At 33.8% G+C, this 17,464-nt stretch overlaps 3 protein-coding genes across 3 annotated transcripts in view; 2 read left to right on the forward strand and 1 right to left on the reverse strand.

Annotated features, from left to right (window-relative positions):
• Positions 1 to 6,908: 6,908 nt before the first annotated feature.
• LOTGIDRAFT_223842 (hypothetical protein) lies at positions 6,909 to 12,184 on the reverse strand (the record flags this gene model as incomplete). Its single annotated transcript, XM_009046523.1, has 6 exons — positions 11,962 to 12,184; positions 11,311 to 11,448; positions 9,565 to 9,691; positions 8,466 to 8,556; positions 7,446 to 7,539; positions 6,909 to 7,073 (listed from the first exon to the last, which is right to left on the reverse strand). The coding sequence occupies exons 1-6, from the start codon at positions 12,055 to 12,057 to the stop codon at positions 6,909 to 6,911; spliced, it is 711 nt and encodes a 236-aa protein (XP_009044771.1). The 5' UTR covers positions 12,058 to 12,184.
• Positions 12,185 to 14,709: 2,525 nt separating this feature from the next.
• LOTGIDRAFT_59297 (hypothetical protein) lies at positions 14,710 to 14,955 on the forward strand (the record flags this gene model as incomplete). Its single annotated transcript, XM_009046524.1, has 1 exon — positions 14,710 to 14,955. A coding segment is annotated over one exon (246 nt), but the record flags the coding sequence as incomplete, so codon positions are not given.
• Positions 14,956 to 15,626: 671 nt separating this feature from the next.
• LOTGIDRAFT_170693 (hypothetical protein) overlaps positions 15,627 to 17,464 on the forward strand; it is a gene marked incomplete at both ends in the record, with an annotated part of 21,108 nt that continues 19,270 nt past the window's right edge. The window contains one exon of the mRNA XM_009046525.1: positions 15,627 to 17,458. Within this exon, the coding sequence (XP_009044773.1) occupies positions 15,627 to 17,458 (1,832 nt within the window). The remainder of the gene's footprint in view (positions 17,459 to 17,464) is intronic.

Consider the following 17,464-nt stretch of genomic DNA (forward strand, 5'->3'; position numbering starts at 1 on the left):
TAAAAATATTCTTGAATACGTAAAAACAAATCATTGAACCACCCAAATCTTTAACTTGAATTTCGATCAAACCAAGTTTTGTCATTTCCACTGTATAAATAATTTGTGACTTGACTATTCCTGTCTCAAATTTGTTCTCTCTTGCCGACTTTTAAGGGGTATCCCTTTTTTGTAAAAAGTTTAAATTATCAAACTGAATTTGTCTTAAAAGGGTTAATTAAAAACGGAGAGTACTAAAAGTTAATTAAGCAGTTTGACCCAGTTTTGGTGTTTGGCTTTATAATGGCTCGATATTATTAGTTGAAACCTTTAGAATAGGAGACATATTTCTTTACAATTAAGTGTTTATTTTACTTAAGTCCGTGCAGTAGCTTCCAAAACGAACTTTATGGTTTGTAATATGTTTGGCGTTTTAAAAATTAACGGCTGGATTTTTTTAGTTTAAACTTTCAGAAACGTTAAAAGGCACATTTCTAAAGATTTTGGTGTATAGTTTTCACAAATTTGAGCAAAAACGTTTTTCGACCTACACAAAAAGCGGAATTTGTTTAATACTGGTACCTTCAATTTTAAAATAAAATTGGTGTATCGTTCTTTTCATGTTATTTTGAATGAGAATAATTTCCACCAGAAAAAAAATATAAAATATAGAAATACTTCTAACCTTTTAAGTATCTTAAATTTTTCAAAACTTTTGTGTTTATTGATCCAGCAATGATCCTGCCACAAGGCCAGACCTGAAGCACATACTTCTTCAGCTTCACTCCTAAATTAAAACAAAAATTGTCTATAATAACCAATGGTTATTTATTTAGTGATATTTAATACAAATGGTATATACTATAAATATTCATGCATCAATGAAAATCTTCGTGTTAAAGGGGTTGTAAAGATTTTCTAAATTGTTTTGAAGGAACCCCAACGTCTGGCTTGAAATTGAAATGGTCCAAATTGATGCTGTCCGTGTCCACAAGCTTTTAGAAAATCTCTTTGCAATCCCTTTTATATTCGTTCTCATGAAAAAAATGTAGATTGCCACCATACCTGTCATGGAGATGTTTGGTGTTCTCAATTTCAATCAAGATTTCTTTGTTTTTACTTTTCTTCATACAACACAAAATGGCTCTCATTTTGTCGCAATAGCTTGTAATTTTCTTTGAACTGGAACAAAGTGAATATTACGTTAGACATTTTTTAAAGAACACATAATCAAGAAGATTACATGCTTTCATTAACCACATATTCAAAATTGAAGAATCTAAACCCAAAGTAAATCTACACGACAGCTTCATTGTGTCTCGCTATCCCACGATTCATCATTGTTAGCATGAAACGGTTGATACATTTCACGCTTTGATTGATTGAAAATAACTTCAATAAAACGAGACTATGGTAAATTGCTTGTTACATTACAATGATGACGAAATATGTCAGATAAGAAAAGAAACGATATTGTAATCTAATAATTAGATTGACCCAAAGAAAGCTTTATACAAATAACTATATCTATTTCATCTCTGGGTGTCAGAAATTCCCTTGTAGGCATCATTTAAATAATATGGTTTTAACCACTCACCAATCTGATGTACATATATCACATGCTTGTTGTGAATTTTCTAAATACCTCTGACAATTGTTGTTCAGATCAACTGCACAATCAGACACTGGTTTTAACCTAGATCCCACCTGAAATATATGTAAATATGTCAATATATATATATGTAAACGTAAATGTTTTTCTACATATATGTGTTAATGTTTTCTTTTAAATATATGTGTAAATGATTTTGTAAATATATGTGTAATTATATGTAAATATATATATGTAAATGTATGTGTAAATGTTTTTGTGAATATGTGTATACATATTTTTTGTGAATATATGTGTAAATGTTTTTGTAAATATATGTGTAAATGGTTTTGTAAATATATGTGTAAATGTACACGAAATGTATATGTAAATGTATATGTAAATGTATATGTAAATGTATATGTAAATGTATATGTAAATGTTATTCTATTCGTAATTTCGTATGTAAATATATTACATGTGTAAATATTTAAATATATGTAAATATATGTGTAAGTGTTAATGTAAATATACAAATATGTGTAAATATATATGTAAATATATGTATGAATATATGTGTAAGTGTATGTGTAAATATATATGTATATATACGTGTAGATGTTTGTATACATGTATAAATTGTTTACAAATTTCCAAATGTAGAATTATGGAATTTTATGTTTCATTTGATATTTTTGTCAAAGTTCAGAGAAAGTTTGGGATTTTCATTTGTTTCCTTGTGAGTTGGTCAGCTTAGCATCGAGTCCACAAAGATTTTATATGAGGTTATCTTAATAATATAAATTCAAAGATATTGTTTCGTCAGTACTTAGCTTTTTCCTTCAAGAAAGATTGAATAACCTAAAGATGAATCACGGAACATCGGGGGCTCAAATAGGTAGTGTGATGTATTCACAGGGACCAAATATAAGAAATTAAGAATGGTGCAATAGAAACAAAAAGTGCTTCCTATACTCAACTTCCTTTGACTCTTTGAAAAAAACCAACCTCGTTCATCATATCTAGAATTTCTTCCGCTTCATTGTGTCTGCTCTGGTGTTTTTTAGAGAAAACTTGTGAGAAATATCTTTTTTTCTTTTCACCTTTCAGGTTTTGAATATGAAATATGGTCTGATCTCGTAATTCTTTTAGACATTCATAGTTTTTCTCAACTTTAAGAAACATCGTTTTCAACATAGTCCTAAATGGAATGGTAATATCATCACAATACATATACAGCATTGGAATAAAATGGACAAATACCTCCTCGGTGTATGTCACAAGTTTAAAGCATTTTATATTACAACAATTTTAGCGTTTCCTGAAGATAGCATACCAAAGAAAAGATATCACTCAAGGGGTGCCCAATTGAAATGCTCAAACAGTTACTAGAAATTAAGACACAATTTTAGCATCAACATAATTCTGACTTAAATACTGAATTTTTACAAAGGGAAAATGGATTTGGATAATTTGACATTTGAGTTTAAAATTTTAAGGGATGACGTCACTAATCGCAAAACATACTGATGCTTTCGTGGTCAGCGACTGAACCAAACACACAGTTTTAGTGGAATTACAGGAACCACAGACGTATCATTTAAAATTGGAATGATGTACATTGATGCTATCAGTGTCCCTACTAATACACACAAAAAAATCAGAAAAAAAATCTCCTCATAGTCCCCTAAAGCTACTTTCATAATACATTGTTGACTATATGACATATCACTTACCACATTGCTGAGACTGTTTTGGTGATATTGAGTTGAAAACTGTGAGATTGAGATACTAATAACATGATATTATTAATAATTTCACATCGTTTAGAAGTTACTTGATAATCTTGATTAATAGTATTAGTGTTATGGTAAACCGGGAACGGTTCTGAAACATAAAATAGACATCATTTGTAACTCATATGAAAATAAATAAGATGCACAATGTGTACCTATTGTAGGCTAATATCGGGCTTCCATAGCACAATCGGTTAGGGTTATTTTTATATTAAGTCATTTGATTGGTTACGTCGAAAAATGGTGGTCATGGGCTCTAATTTCAGCTCAGTCATATTTCCTCGATTTAGCTGTAAATGAGTACGAATATGCCTAATCCGGGAAAGATCAATTTGAATAAATTTGGTGAAGGTCAAGCTGGTAGAGAGGATCCTTAATGAAATTTGTTTCCCCGGATTTTTTGAGGAAACTGTACATCAAGATTTCAACCTTGTTAAAGGGTCAGGTGTACCGTTATAAGAGGTTGATTTGAGTATTGAATATATTATGTAAATTGTCATACAAAGTACTAGAAATTTAAGAAACTCTCATAATTCCTTCGAAAATATCTCAAACTAAGAATTTCTTTTCCTATTTCTATAGATGTCTTTTCTTTATATGGTAGTGTCTCATGAAGATATCTTGCCAGGCACAGTAATATACGACAACTGGCAGCTTTGATGATTTTGAATAAAAATATTTGGCAGTACAGTAACAATCACCAGTATGAAATATTCAACCTTCAGTCTTATACTTCTTTTGAACTTTTTGGGGCGATACTGTATAATTTTACCAAGTTTTGTCAAAATCTGTCAAGAATTGGGCCTTCTAAGGTGGGTCTTTACAGGTTAAAACTTGAATGCGTTTTTAAGAAAAAGGGAATAACTCCGAATAATTATTTTTCTTTTTTTTTAATTTTCAATAGGGTTCATCCTTGGGTGATAGCAAAACAAAAATCCTTCAAGAATTACACCTTCTAGAGTATTTACGAGCATTTCAAGAACAATGGCCATAACCTTTTTCGATTTTTCTGATTTTTGATAAGGTTCATCCTTGGGTGATAGCAAACAATCATACCAGGTTTCCTCAAAATTATTCAAGAGTTGTGCCTTCTAGAGTGTTTATGAGCAATTGTGGACGGAAACTAAGGTACAATTAGTAAAAAAAATGGCGGAACTGTCCCTTTAATGCTTAATCGACAAAGCGTTAGAGTTCCTCCAATGCCTCACCAAAACCTTAAATGTGAAATATGTACTAATGGGAACATTCTTACCTATTTCATATGGAGCTAGTTTCTGATCTTTGTGTTTATCCATCAATGTAAGATAGTTTATTGAAGGTGGTTGATGTAATAGCTCATCTAAATTTAGATTTTTCTGTATCAAGTTTTCTAGTATCTGATCATTATAAAATAATACTTGACGTCCAGCTGATATATCTGTATACTGGGCTATCTGTTTTTGTAGTTCTGCAAAACTGACAGAAAAAAAGAGATTTTGCGTTTCCAGGAATCGTGATCATTATGGTGATATTAATTCTTGCTTTAAGTGATTGTAAAGAGGTTTTCTTAACTTTATAATATGTATAAGGAAAATCAATCGCATTGTCTTGCACCATTCGAATTTTTAGATATACAGGTATATGGATCTTGTAACTATATCAGCTTTTGCAATAGTAACGTCATATATAGGACATAATTAGGGCGGCAACTCTGCGTAAAAACAGATTCGCACCTAAAGCTGAAAGATTAGCGAGAGTTTGTATGAAAAATTCTGGTTCAACAATTTGTTTAGGAATGACAACAAGCCATCATAAATTCATTCAAATCTTTATCTGCTCCGCTTTTGAGTATTTAAATTTTCTCTTTAAAATACACAGCTCATCGAACGTTTCTCTTTACAGTGGACGGAAACATCACATGAAAATTCTAAACCTTTTTGTTCCATGCATGGTACTCCTTGGGTAAAATTATCTCTCTTGTCTTCACATCTGTATTAACTGACTTCATTTGATATCATGTCTTCAAACTTCTTGGTGATAGGATGAGATTGATGAGATTTATTAGTCAAAATTGCAAAATTATTGTTCTTATTTATCATTTTTTAGGATACACTAACGAAAGCAGTTTCTCAGTATTGTAGATCTACATGGAAAGCTCCTTATCAACAGAAATGATCGGCTGTAGAATTCGAAAAACATTCATCAAGATCGAGCTACAATGGGTCCTTATGAACACACCTGTGTCAATAAAATTGCAGGGAACTCTATTCCATGCCGCCAGGAAGCCATTTTGCCTAGTCAATTTGATCTGAATATCAAAATATCGAATAGCGAATAGAAGGACCGACGGGAGGTGTCGAAGTCAAAATTACACTTCCTTATCAGCGTAGTCATACTGTGTTACCCGAACATAGTAGCTCTGTATCGATTACAAAATAGATTCGATACCCAATGATAGATAGATAATCATACTTGACTGACTGAATCTGATTTGATGTAATTTTCATTATAATCGTTATCATTATCCATAAACGAGGGTCCTGCAGTGGAAGGAAACGAACCTTTTTGTTGGATCTAGGTAAAGTGTGTGGGTTGTACCATCACTGGCTAGGTGTACCTCCAATCTAAACATCGTAGACAGACGATCTTTTGATATAAATAGGTTTTCGTACGTCATTTGTTTACTTGGACTGGCTTCCATCAGAGAAGAGAGAATTGGTCGCATTATTTCTTGAAGGTTACTGAAAAAATTGAAATGCACTTGATTGGGACAATGATAGGCTATACTGCATGTAGTTAAAAGCAAGATTTTGAATAAGAAACACATCACTTGACTTCGTGTTATTCAGGAGCATTGTCTGAAGGAGAGACCCGTAGACCCACACAATCCCCTGAAAAAAAACTGTAATGCACCATTGTTCCTCCGGATATATTACTTGTCTGTCCGAACAATTAGATCTAGCTACGAGCCTGTGAGGGAGTGTTCCAGAATGACTTATTCACCACAGAACATCGACGTTTTGGGCAGTTCGAGAGCTCCAAATAATCGGACAGAAATATATTTGTTATACATTGTGTACCAAGCTAAGCCAAGATATCCACATACTCCAATACCACCTTTACCTTGACATAGGACAGTGATCGGGAAATTTGTTCTCCCAAATAGGATCACCTCCTGGACTATTCTGGTAGGCGGAAATACACCCTGAAGGTTTTAACGCCACCATTTGAAACCTGGAAATCAAGAGTTAGCTTAGTAAGACCTTCTACCAGTTTATCAAAGGACCTATCCAAAATGTCTTATATTGATGGAGGTCACCAAAATAGCATACGTCATGTCCGGATATATTCCTGGAGATATATAAAGACTCGAATTTGATTGAACGGTAATACTTATAACTACAATAAAGATTCAGTCATAATTCCATATTTAATTCTATTTCTCTCTATCCCACAAATCGTTAACAAGAAACTGTCATAAATAACGTCAATAGATTAGAATGGAGATGAAAAATATCAGAAAAAAAGAAAGAAACCAATTTGATACCAAACTCAAAAAACACTTACATAATTTTTCTGTCGTTCCTGGCACCATCAAATGGTATAAACGGCATCCTGGAACTGATAGCTTGGAATAAAGTACAACCAAAACTCCACAAATCTGTACCACTGTTAAACGGTGTGACTTGTTGTCTGTCTATAAATGCTTTTTGATATACTGCTGGATGCTGAACAAATTGAAATAACAAAATATAATTCTATGATAATAAAAGCTACCACTATCATATTTAAAGAATCCGACATAGGAGATAGTCGTCAGTTCCACAACCGTATTGACAGGAACGGATAACGTCATGATGTCATCAACCAATGAATGAACGCAAAAAATTCAATCATTAAAACAAATTAAGCAAATAATCTAAAAAGACGCGGACCTGGGAGAAAGCATGGTAGATATAATAATCACACATGATACGCACTTTTCAAGGGAAAACAACGATTAATATCTCAAAATCTGAGAGATTTTGTCAAATTCTGAAGAAATATAAGTCCATGAAAACTGAAAGTGGCAATGGAATTATCATTCTAAAAGTAAATACCAGAAACTCCTCAGTCCCAACCAAAGAAAAATATTCTTCTTCCGGATTTTCTAATCTTCTACTAGTTCCAAAATCACTGATGACGTAAATTGGGCTACAATTCATAAGCATGGATTTAAAATGAAGTATGACTTATTTGGTTAATAATTGACTTTCATTATGCATGCTGGTCTGTTTTAGAATCACATAAATTGACCTCAGAAGCACAACAATTTCACAAGGAAATCATTTCTTCAGAATACAAAAGACTACCAGTGTATTGGACTATAAGTCAGTCCCCGTAAAACCATTTAAATTAGAAGTCTATGTGATTAGGCTATATTACGATCTTTTTACCCTGAAGATAGCAGATAAATTCTTTCAACAAACAGAGCTGCCAGGGCAACCAGAAACTCAGCAAGACCAAGTTTGGCCTTATTACCATCGTGATAAGTGTATGGAATTGGCCTTATTACCATCGTGATAAGTGTATGGAATTGGCCTTATTACCATCGTGATAAGTGTATGGAATTGGCCTTATTACCATCGTGATAAGTGTATGGAATTTAACAAAAGTTATCTCTTTGCGCGAATAGAGAGTGTTACAAGAAAACATATCAAATGTAGCCATGATTTTCTACAATTAACAATGACAGAAATCATAGGAAAACATGTCGATTTCACTATGTCCTGGATCAGTCAGTAAAAGTATCCTTTAGGTGAACAACATTAATAATAATTCCAATACTTTTCGCCTACAATTTTCTATCAAAATTTTGTTTTATGGATATTTTCATTGAATATTCGAACATGGTTTTTAGGGAATGCGATGTTGTTTCAAAGTTTTTATCAGATTGAAATTAATGAACAATCGTGTGAGTGTTTCTACATTTCTTATAGAGTACATGGAATAGAATAAAATGAAAAATGTATTTTGATTTTACCATATTTCAGTGGGAACTCACAAAAACTCATGTAAAAATGCCGTTTACAGAATGTCAGAATTTAACTGCAACGAACAATAATAATACTGGTTCTTACCTCAAATCGGGTTTAATTTTTCTGAGAATATTCCCGGGCTTCAAGTCCCTGTGAATTATACCGTTACTATGGAGATATTGAAAACCGGAAGCTAGTAAATAAAAGATGTATGACACGGTCTATTAAAACATTCTAAATGGGGGAAGGGATACTTGTTCATACTACAGCACAACCTTATGTCTTATACCTTTAAAGTCGAGGCCTAAGGATGAATTTGACGTCGATAAAAAAAATCGACGTCAAATTCATCCTCAAATATATCTAAATTAAAATACAGTTTAATTAAAATTAGGTCAAACTTTCGTTCCTTTATATTAATATACCCGCTTTAGTTAGGGTCTAACGACAGACCTCTTGAACGTTCGTAAAATTAACCTTTTGACCGAACCTGTGTCCCAAAATGAAAGCACTGGAAAGGTAGAAATTTGACTGATTTAAGCAGGCGTCATCGAGTTATGTCAAAAGAACAACGGAGCGAAAGTTTGGTCTAACTTTGATTAGACTGATTAAAACACTAAATCAAAAATTTACCGACATCAAATTTATCCTTAGACCTCATCTATGAAATACGTCAGCAAGTATCGCCTAAATTTTGATTTAGTGAAGGTCTGTTTGGGGGGAAACTTGTGCAAATAGAACGCAATAGAAATCTAATACAGACATACGAATAGGGATAAGTCCACAATTTTAACTGAGAAATTTGTTTATTGGAATTGGGGTCGACAAAGGTGTCCCTTTTATTGTATTTTCTTCTGCAGGATTTTAAATCTTGTAATCGAAAGGCTTCAAAGAACACTGTGTATAGCGATCTTGAATCCGATAAATTTGAAATACTTTATACTCATAGGTTAAACACAAACTACCTTTGATAAAAAAGGCTATGTGTATTGGTTAAATGTATTGAAATTCGTTCAGTATCTACAAGGAAGTTATTGTATGACTTATGTGCACACAGTAGACCTACTCTATATGGGCTTTTCATTTGACTTAAACACAACTAGTATACGAGTAAAGTCACTATGATATGATACCGTTGTAAAATACAATAACTTGTAGTGATTTATTATTCTGGTGATTTTTATTTTATATGTTAACATACCAATATCGATGAATAAAGTCAAAAATTCCTGATCTCTGAGGCCGTGTAAATTTTCTGGTTCTTGTAGAAAAGAATAAAGACTAGACTGACAGTATTCGAGAATCAATACGTCACGTCCGGTACCAATCTGAAAGATAATAGTCACATGCAAAATAAATTATAACGTGATCAATTCGCGGTTTTTTTTTGTCAAATATATTAACAATATTAACATAACAAGTACTAACCTCGGTTTTTACCATATAATTTAACAATATTCACATAACGTGTACTAACCTCGGTTTCTTTACCATATAATTTAACAATATTTAAATAAAAACACTAACCTCGGTTTCTTTACCTTATAATCTAACAATATTTACATAACGTGTAGTAACCTTAGTTTTTTTCATCATATAATTTAACAATATTTATATAACGTGTACTAACCTCGGTTTCTTTACCATATAATTTAACAATATTTAAATAAAATACTAACCTCGGTTTTTTTACCATATAATTTAACAATATTTACATAACTTGTACTAATCTCAGTTTCTCTATCAAATAATTAACACTATTTATATAACGTGTACTAACCTCGGTTTCTTTATCATATAATTTAACAATATTTAAATGAAAACACTAACCTCTGTTTCTTTACCATATAATTTAACAATATTTATATAACGTGTACTAACCTCGGTTTCTTTATCATATAATCTAACAATATTTACATAATGTGTACTAACCTCGGTTTCTTTACCATATAATTTAACAATATTTATATAACGTGTACTAACCTCGTTACTTTACCATATAATTTAACAATATTTAAATAACTTGTACTAACCTCGGTTTCTTTATCATATAATTTAACAATATTTATATAACGTGTACTAACCTCGGTTTCTTTATCATATAATTTAACAATATTTAAATAACTTGTACTAACCTCGGTTTCTTTATCATATAATTTAACAATATTTAAATAACGTGTACTAACCTCGGTTTCTTTATCATATAATTTAACAATATTTAAATAACTTGTACTAACCTCGGTTTCTTTATCATATAATTTAACAATATTTAAATAACTTGTACTAACCTCGGTTTCTTTATCATATAATTTAACAATATTTAAATAACGTGTACTAACCTCGGTTTCTTTATCATATAATTTAACAATATTTACATAACTTGTACTAACCTCTGTTTCTTTACCATATAATTTAACAATATTTATATAACGTGTACTAAGCTCGGTTTCTTTATCATATAATTTAACAATATTTATATAACGTGTACTAACCTCGGTTTCTTTACTAAATAATTTAACAATATTTAAATAAAAACACTAACCTCGGTTTCTTTACCATATAATTTAACAATATTTAAATAAAAACACTAACCTCGGTTTCTTTACCATATAATTTAACAATATTTAAATAAAAACACTAACCTCGGTTTCTTTACCATATAATTTAACAATATTTACATAACGTTTACTAACCTCGGTTTCTTTACCGTATAATTTAACAATATTTAAATAACTTGTACTAACCTCGGTTTCTTTATCATATAATTTAACAATATTTATATAACGTGTACTAACCTCGGTTTCTTTACCATATAATTTAACAATATTTAAATAAAAACACTTACCTCGGTTTCTTTACCATATAATTTAACAATATTTACATAACGTTTACTAACCTCGGTTTCTTTACCATATAATTTAACAATATTTAAATAACAAACACTTACCTCGGTTTCTTTACCATATAATTTAACAATATTTGAATGATTTAGATGCTTTAATGTTGTAACTTCACGGTTTAAATCTAGTAGGTTATATTTAGATCTATCTTTTATAACTTTAGCAGCTCTCTGCTCCCCCGTTCTCTGGAATATTTACAATATCTGTATTGATAGAAAACTGAATCCCTGGGAAATTATTCATAAACCATACTCTTCCAGTTAGTCCGAAACATCTGCATCTACTCCAGTTTCTAACTTTAAAAATATCTATCAGAATCTGGAATAGAGGTAGATGTTTCGGTCTACCTTGTAGTAGGATACAGAACCAATGTTAAATTCACGTATTATGATGTCCACTCGCGTCATTAGTCTACTTTTTTAGTATCCATTGGAGTTACCAACAAGTATTTTAGGGGGTACCATATTAAAAATAGTTATTGAATTTGAGAAAATTTCATGGTTGGGGGTTGAGGTCGTGGTTCTAGTGACAGAATAAGTGGTACAGGAGGTAGCATATCAAGCTTTATGTCGTTTATTACATGAGATAAACTGTTTTTAAACATTCTAAACCTTTGCTGAAGGTCAAGATTAGGAGGTTCATGGACTAATAAGTTGGGAATCAGGACTGTAAAAAGAAAAAGCTATATAGAAACTCACCTTATCAAAAGCTTTAAACACCATGGAAGAGGCTCCATTTCCGATAAGTAAATTGTATATCACAGAGACAGTCTGTAGGGTTACATAAGAACTCATTTCGTATAACGTATCTAAATTATTGCTTACAGATGATAATCCTCACTTTTGACAATAGAGTATGCATCTACATCACATTCACAAACTTTTCCTGCTGTAAATTATTTCCGAAAGTCGAATGATTCCTGTAAACATAAAGAATTATAAAAATAATATAAAAGGTACAAAACAGAACTTTAATTAGTATTGCTTCTGGCGATAATAGACCATTAGCTAGATTCCCTATTCAAAAATATACCCAGGTCTTTGCGTTGTTGAAAATCATGATCACACAATGTCAGAATGTCTTCAAAATTTGTGTTTTAATAGCTACACTTTTCAGTTGAAATTTCAAGTAGAAAAATGTGTTTCTTTTCAATGCAAACAAAAAAAATTATAGTTTTAACGACTGGCACGGACACACTAGGAGACAAAAATCTCTAGTCGGTCGTTTTATCTGATTGGATGAGGACCGTCTGTCTTGCAGGCGATAAAACTATCAATAAGCTTGATATTCTTATCGAGGAACAGTGGCGGAGCCACGTTTACGTCCCAGGGGGGGGGGGGGGGGGGAATTTTTCATTTTTAAATTCCAAAAAAAAAAAAAAAAAAAAATCGGGCCGTTCAAAAATTTTTTTTTTAATGCCTTGCCCGAAAAACTAGCCTTCGGCCCCACCCCCCTGTCCCCCCTGTGGCTCCGCCACTGTCGAGGAAGCATGGGCACACGCGAGATTTTTCTCCAAACTCTAATCGACGACAAAAATCTCTTACAAAGACCGCTCGTGTGGCCGCACCTCAAGACTAACAGTACTATTTTGAGGCGGATATTCCAATTCTCATTAAAATATAGAACAATTAAAAAAACTTGTTGATTTGCTCAGACAAAAGTTGTTGGATCAAGGGAGAATTACTTTTATAATATAACATATAGTAGTAAAATAACTTCGATAAGGGATCAAGTAAATATTAATTATTCTCCTAGTATGTATGAAGTCTTTGTCCATTTCTTTTAGAGTAATTTTTTGTTCAGATGAAATATTTGTGGTCACAAGTCAGACCAATTTTCAGTCTGACCCACTTTCTGTCTATTTTTAAGAAATGTTAATGCAACGTTCTTTTAAGTGCTTCCGGGAGGCAAGACACTTTCCATTCAGCTTTTACATTGCAATTATCTATGTGCAGGTATGCTCAATAATCTTTTAGGCTCTCTGAGGTAAATATTATGTATATTGTTTTTATCTTCCTGTTTCGTCAATATTTTTCAAGTGAGCTAAAGTAAGATATCAGCTCATCTAATTATTTCCCCAATAGATAATGATGTTGTAATTTCTAAAACGTCGAATATGGCGTACTGGTTAAAAAAGCTTCCACTTTCATTTTCATAAATAAAAGTTACTGACTATACAAATGCTTATGGTCTCAAACATACAAAGTGATTAAACGTGGGTGTTCCCTGGTGATATATTTAGACCTATCTTATTGTACAGTATTTGAATATGAACGTCACAAGATCTAAAATCACTACTAGCCTATACTTCATTACTACCACTAATATACATAGTGCAGAAAATAGCAACCTTCAAATGATATCTATGGTTAAAAATGTCAATAGCATAATATAATTGTGTCACTTTATAAGGAAGGAAATGGATTTTTCGTCCTGAGTTAATTCTCTATAACTTCTAGGCGCAAAATACCTGCTCCCACTCTATAAGCCTTAGCCTATAACGTATTTTAACGCATCGCCCACATTCGTATTATTAAAAAAAGTAACTTGGCCGAGTGTATGTTAATGCCCCATAATTCGTATAAGACATGTCATTTCCTGACAAAATTGAAATTTCATTATGGAAAAATAGCAATGGAGATACAGGGAAGACAATTGACCCCTAGGACAATGATATGCACCCCCAATATTGTACCCCAACTTTATTTTCAACAAATTTTAACAATATGATTTTTATTCGTTCTTGTCATAAAATGTGTATCAGAATGTGTTGAAAATTTTCTTGAAAGATGCGTTGCAGTCGCTCCAAGAGGCATGCAACAAGACGCTAGTAGTAGGGGGATAGGGCTAGGAACTTTGGTTGCTAGGCAACGGATGACGTCATAATGGTTGCTAGGGATGACGTCACATCCGGTTTAAGGATGCGCATGCGCGACTTCCGTTGCTAGGGAGATGACGTCATTGGGGAAACCCCTACGGGAATGCCGATGACGTCATGGGAAATCCCAAGGGGGAAATCCCAAGGGGGAAATCCAAGGGAAGGGGAAATCCCAAGGGTAAAACCTCAAGGGGAAATCCCAAAGGGAAATCTCAAGGGGTAAAACCCAAGGAAAAGGGAACTCTTTTATTTTGATTAGGTAGCCCTGAAAAGGGCTGTTTTTTTATTGGACTTGGGCGATCAGACTTGGTCTAATCAAAGTAGGACCGACGACAAGTACAGATTTCTTTCGGTTTTTTCGCACAGATCCGTCTATGTTTGGAAATCCTCCAGAAGGTAGGGCGAACTATGGCCATACACCATAGACACTGGAACCAGTCATCCTCTGGGTGATGGTAATAGGCCATAGGCCTTGTCTTATGACAAATGTCGCATTCCTTGAAATCTGACTTGTCCATGGCGAATATGATTTTACTTGGCATGGTACGCGGTTTTATAAGGCCACAGATCACGTGTTAGATCACGTGACTATTTCCGGTCATACTTGTTGTTTGAGGATCGTTTAGAGACGTTTGTCGATTGGCCTAAATCTAAACCTACACCAATCTCTTTGGCTGAAGCTGGGTTTTATTACCTTCAATACGAAGATACTGTAGAATGTTTTGTGTGTCGCCATAAACTGAAAGAATGGCAGTCTGACGATTGTGCTTGGGATGAACATCGACGTCATTCCCCACACTGTCTTTACCTGAAAATGGTCAAACCCAAATCTTATCGAAAAGGTTATGTTTACGAATGGAAAGGAATATTAAGAGACCAAACCAGTACCATGGCAACCAGTCATAAAGTATATCCCGATTTTAGATCGTGTTTGTCTGCAGCCAAAAAACACGACTTTGATTTTCCAGATTCCATGGGAATTTATTTATGGATCATGAAAGTAGACGAAAATGGAAAAGTATTAGAAGACATGGAAGTGGACAAAATGAATAAAGCAGAATTATTGTTAAAATGTTTAAATATTTAAAATGTTATTTAAAATGTCTTGTTGAAATAAAGAATTGTAAAATATCATAAAATCTCTTTTCATTTGATTTGTTGCCCTAAAAAGGGCTGTCAAGCTATGCCTGACATGGGGTGGGTGTCAAGATCAACACTGTTTAGGATTGTCCTTGTAGTACTTCAAAGCAATCTCCAAACAGCGTTTTTCTTGAGCCCATAGCCAGCCTACAATTGCCCATTGTGGAAATGATGGCAAGAATGGCTCAGCGTTCTGTTAAATAGGCACAAATGACGTCACACAGAACACGTGATTTCTAACAACCAATTGTGTGTGAATGCGCATGCTTATAACGTCACGTGATTTTTTAACTATTTAACGGCTGATGTGGATGTCTAGATTCACTATCAGAGCAACCTGCGAAGATGGCATATCAACTACGACTTGGCGATAGAAAATACAGCAGAAGATTTCATACCAACTCCGTGTATTTGAACGTGGACTTTACACAGAATTGGAATAATGTTTTACCAGCAGAAGTTCCTCAACAGTTGGATAATACTTTTAACCAAATTATCCGGGACATTGGAAACTATTTGAGTTGTGACCCAGACGACCAAGTGAGATTCAGCGTGTCACACCCGGGATTGAAATCACCAGCTTGGATTCCATTCAACAAATGGTCGGGGATAAGAGCTCAAGATATTTTGAACCCTGTGGCGAGAATTCTGCAGTCCAATGAACAGTTTAGATTAGATGAACGTATGACACTTCATGTGTGTCACGTGAGTGTTCCCAAAGGAGATGGTCAAGGCAGGTATCTATTAAAACGAGAATCATTATCACTCGAAGATTATTTAAAGAGAAAGAGGTCGATCGTAGTGGTCAAAAACAAAGATAATTTATGCTTTCAACGAGCTATTGTCATCGCCAAACACTACGCCAATAAAAACGACACACCAGAGTGGGAGACACAAAGAAAACGCTTAACAAAAAGTTCAGGACCTTACAGTTGGCAGACGAAATGCACCGAACGATTGATTGAACAAGTCGGAGCACGTCCTGAAGCTTGTCAAGGACATGAAACCTGGGAGTTGTACCAACAAACTTTAGGACAACAAGGCTACCAACTGTTTGTGTATTCTAGACTCCTATTTGGAAAATTATTGTACAAAGGCAAAGTTTCCGGTACCCCTAAAAAACTTCATCTCTATCATCATGACCACCATTATGACGTCATCGTCTCAATGCCTGCCTTTCTAGAAAGGAATTATTATTGCGACTTGTGTGGAAAAGGTTACAACAATATCGAGACACATACATGTATCAGCGTATGCAGTGCTTGTCGCCGCCCAGGCAAAGATTGTCCCACCGATACACTTCGAGACTGTTTAGAATGTCATCGAACCTTTTTCAGTGAAGAATGTTTTAAAGCTCACAAAACTGGAACCACCCTCAACGCCATCACCACCTGTAACAAATGGAAAAAATGCACTAAATGTTGTAAGGAATGGGACACGAGAAAACGAGGCCGACTATTGGAAGAACATATTTGTGGAGAGTACGAGTGTAAGATATGTCGAAAATGGCACGGTAAAGGCGATAAATGGTGTTACATTCAGACCATAGACATTGACAAAACCAAAGTGGAAGAAAAACAAGACAAAGATGTGACCCGATTCGTCTTTTACGATTTCGAGTGTCACCAAAATACCGGGGAACACATACCTAATTTATGTGTGTTACAACTGTGTTGTCACTTCTGCATCGGACAATCCACTCCATGTCAACACTGCGATTCAACTTGGAACCACCAAAAGGAAATCATCTTCTCAGGACCCAACACTTTGGATGAAGTGGCCAAGTTTTTTGTACACTTATCGGCCAAGAAAGTCGCTCCCGGAGGTTGTGCTACCACCAAGAGTCAAAACATCGTTGCCGTGGCACATAATTTCCGAGGATACGATGGGATGATCATTTTGCAAGGATTGCACAAACACGCCATGGACGTACCCAAAGTCATATTGAATGGTGGAAAAGTCATGACCATTCAACTGGGATGTGTCAAATTTGTCGACTCCTTAAACTTTTTAGCTATGCCACTTCGAGATTTACCAAAGACATTTGGTATCACCGAATTGAAGAAAGGATACTTCCCTCACTTTTTCAACAAACCCGAGAACGCACAATATGTTGGAGATTACCCACCAGTTACCGATTATGATCCAGATGGAATGAGTGTAGGAGAAAGAGAAAAGTTTAT

Source organism: Lottia gigantea, assembly GCF_000327385.1.
Source record: "Lottia gigantea unplaced genomic scaffold LOTGIsca_102, whole genome shotgun sequence".
In the NCBI taxonomy this organism is placed as follows: Eukaryota; Metazoa; Mollusca; class Gastropoda; family Lottiidae; genus Lottia; species Lottia gigantea.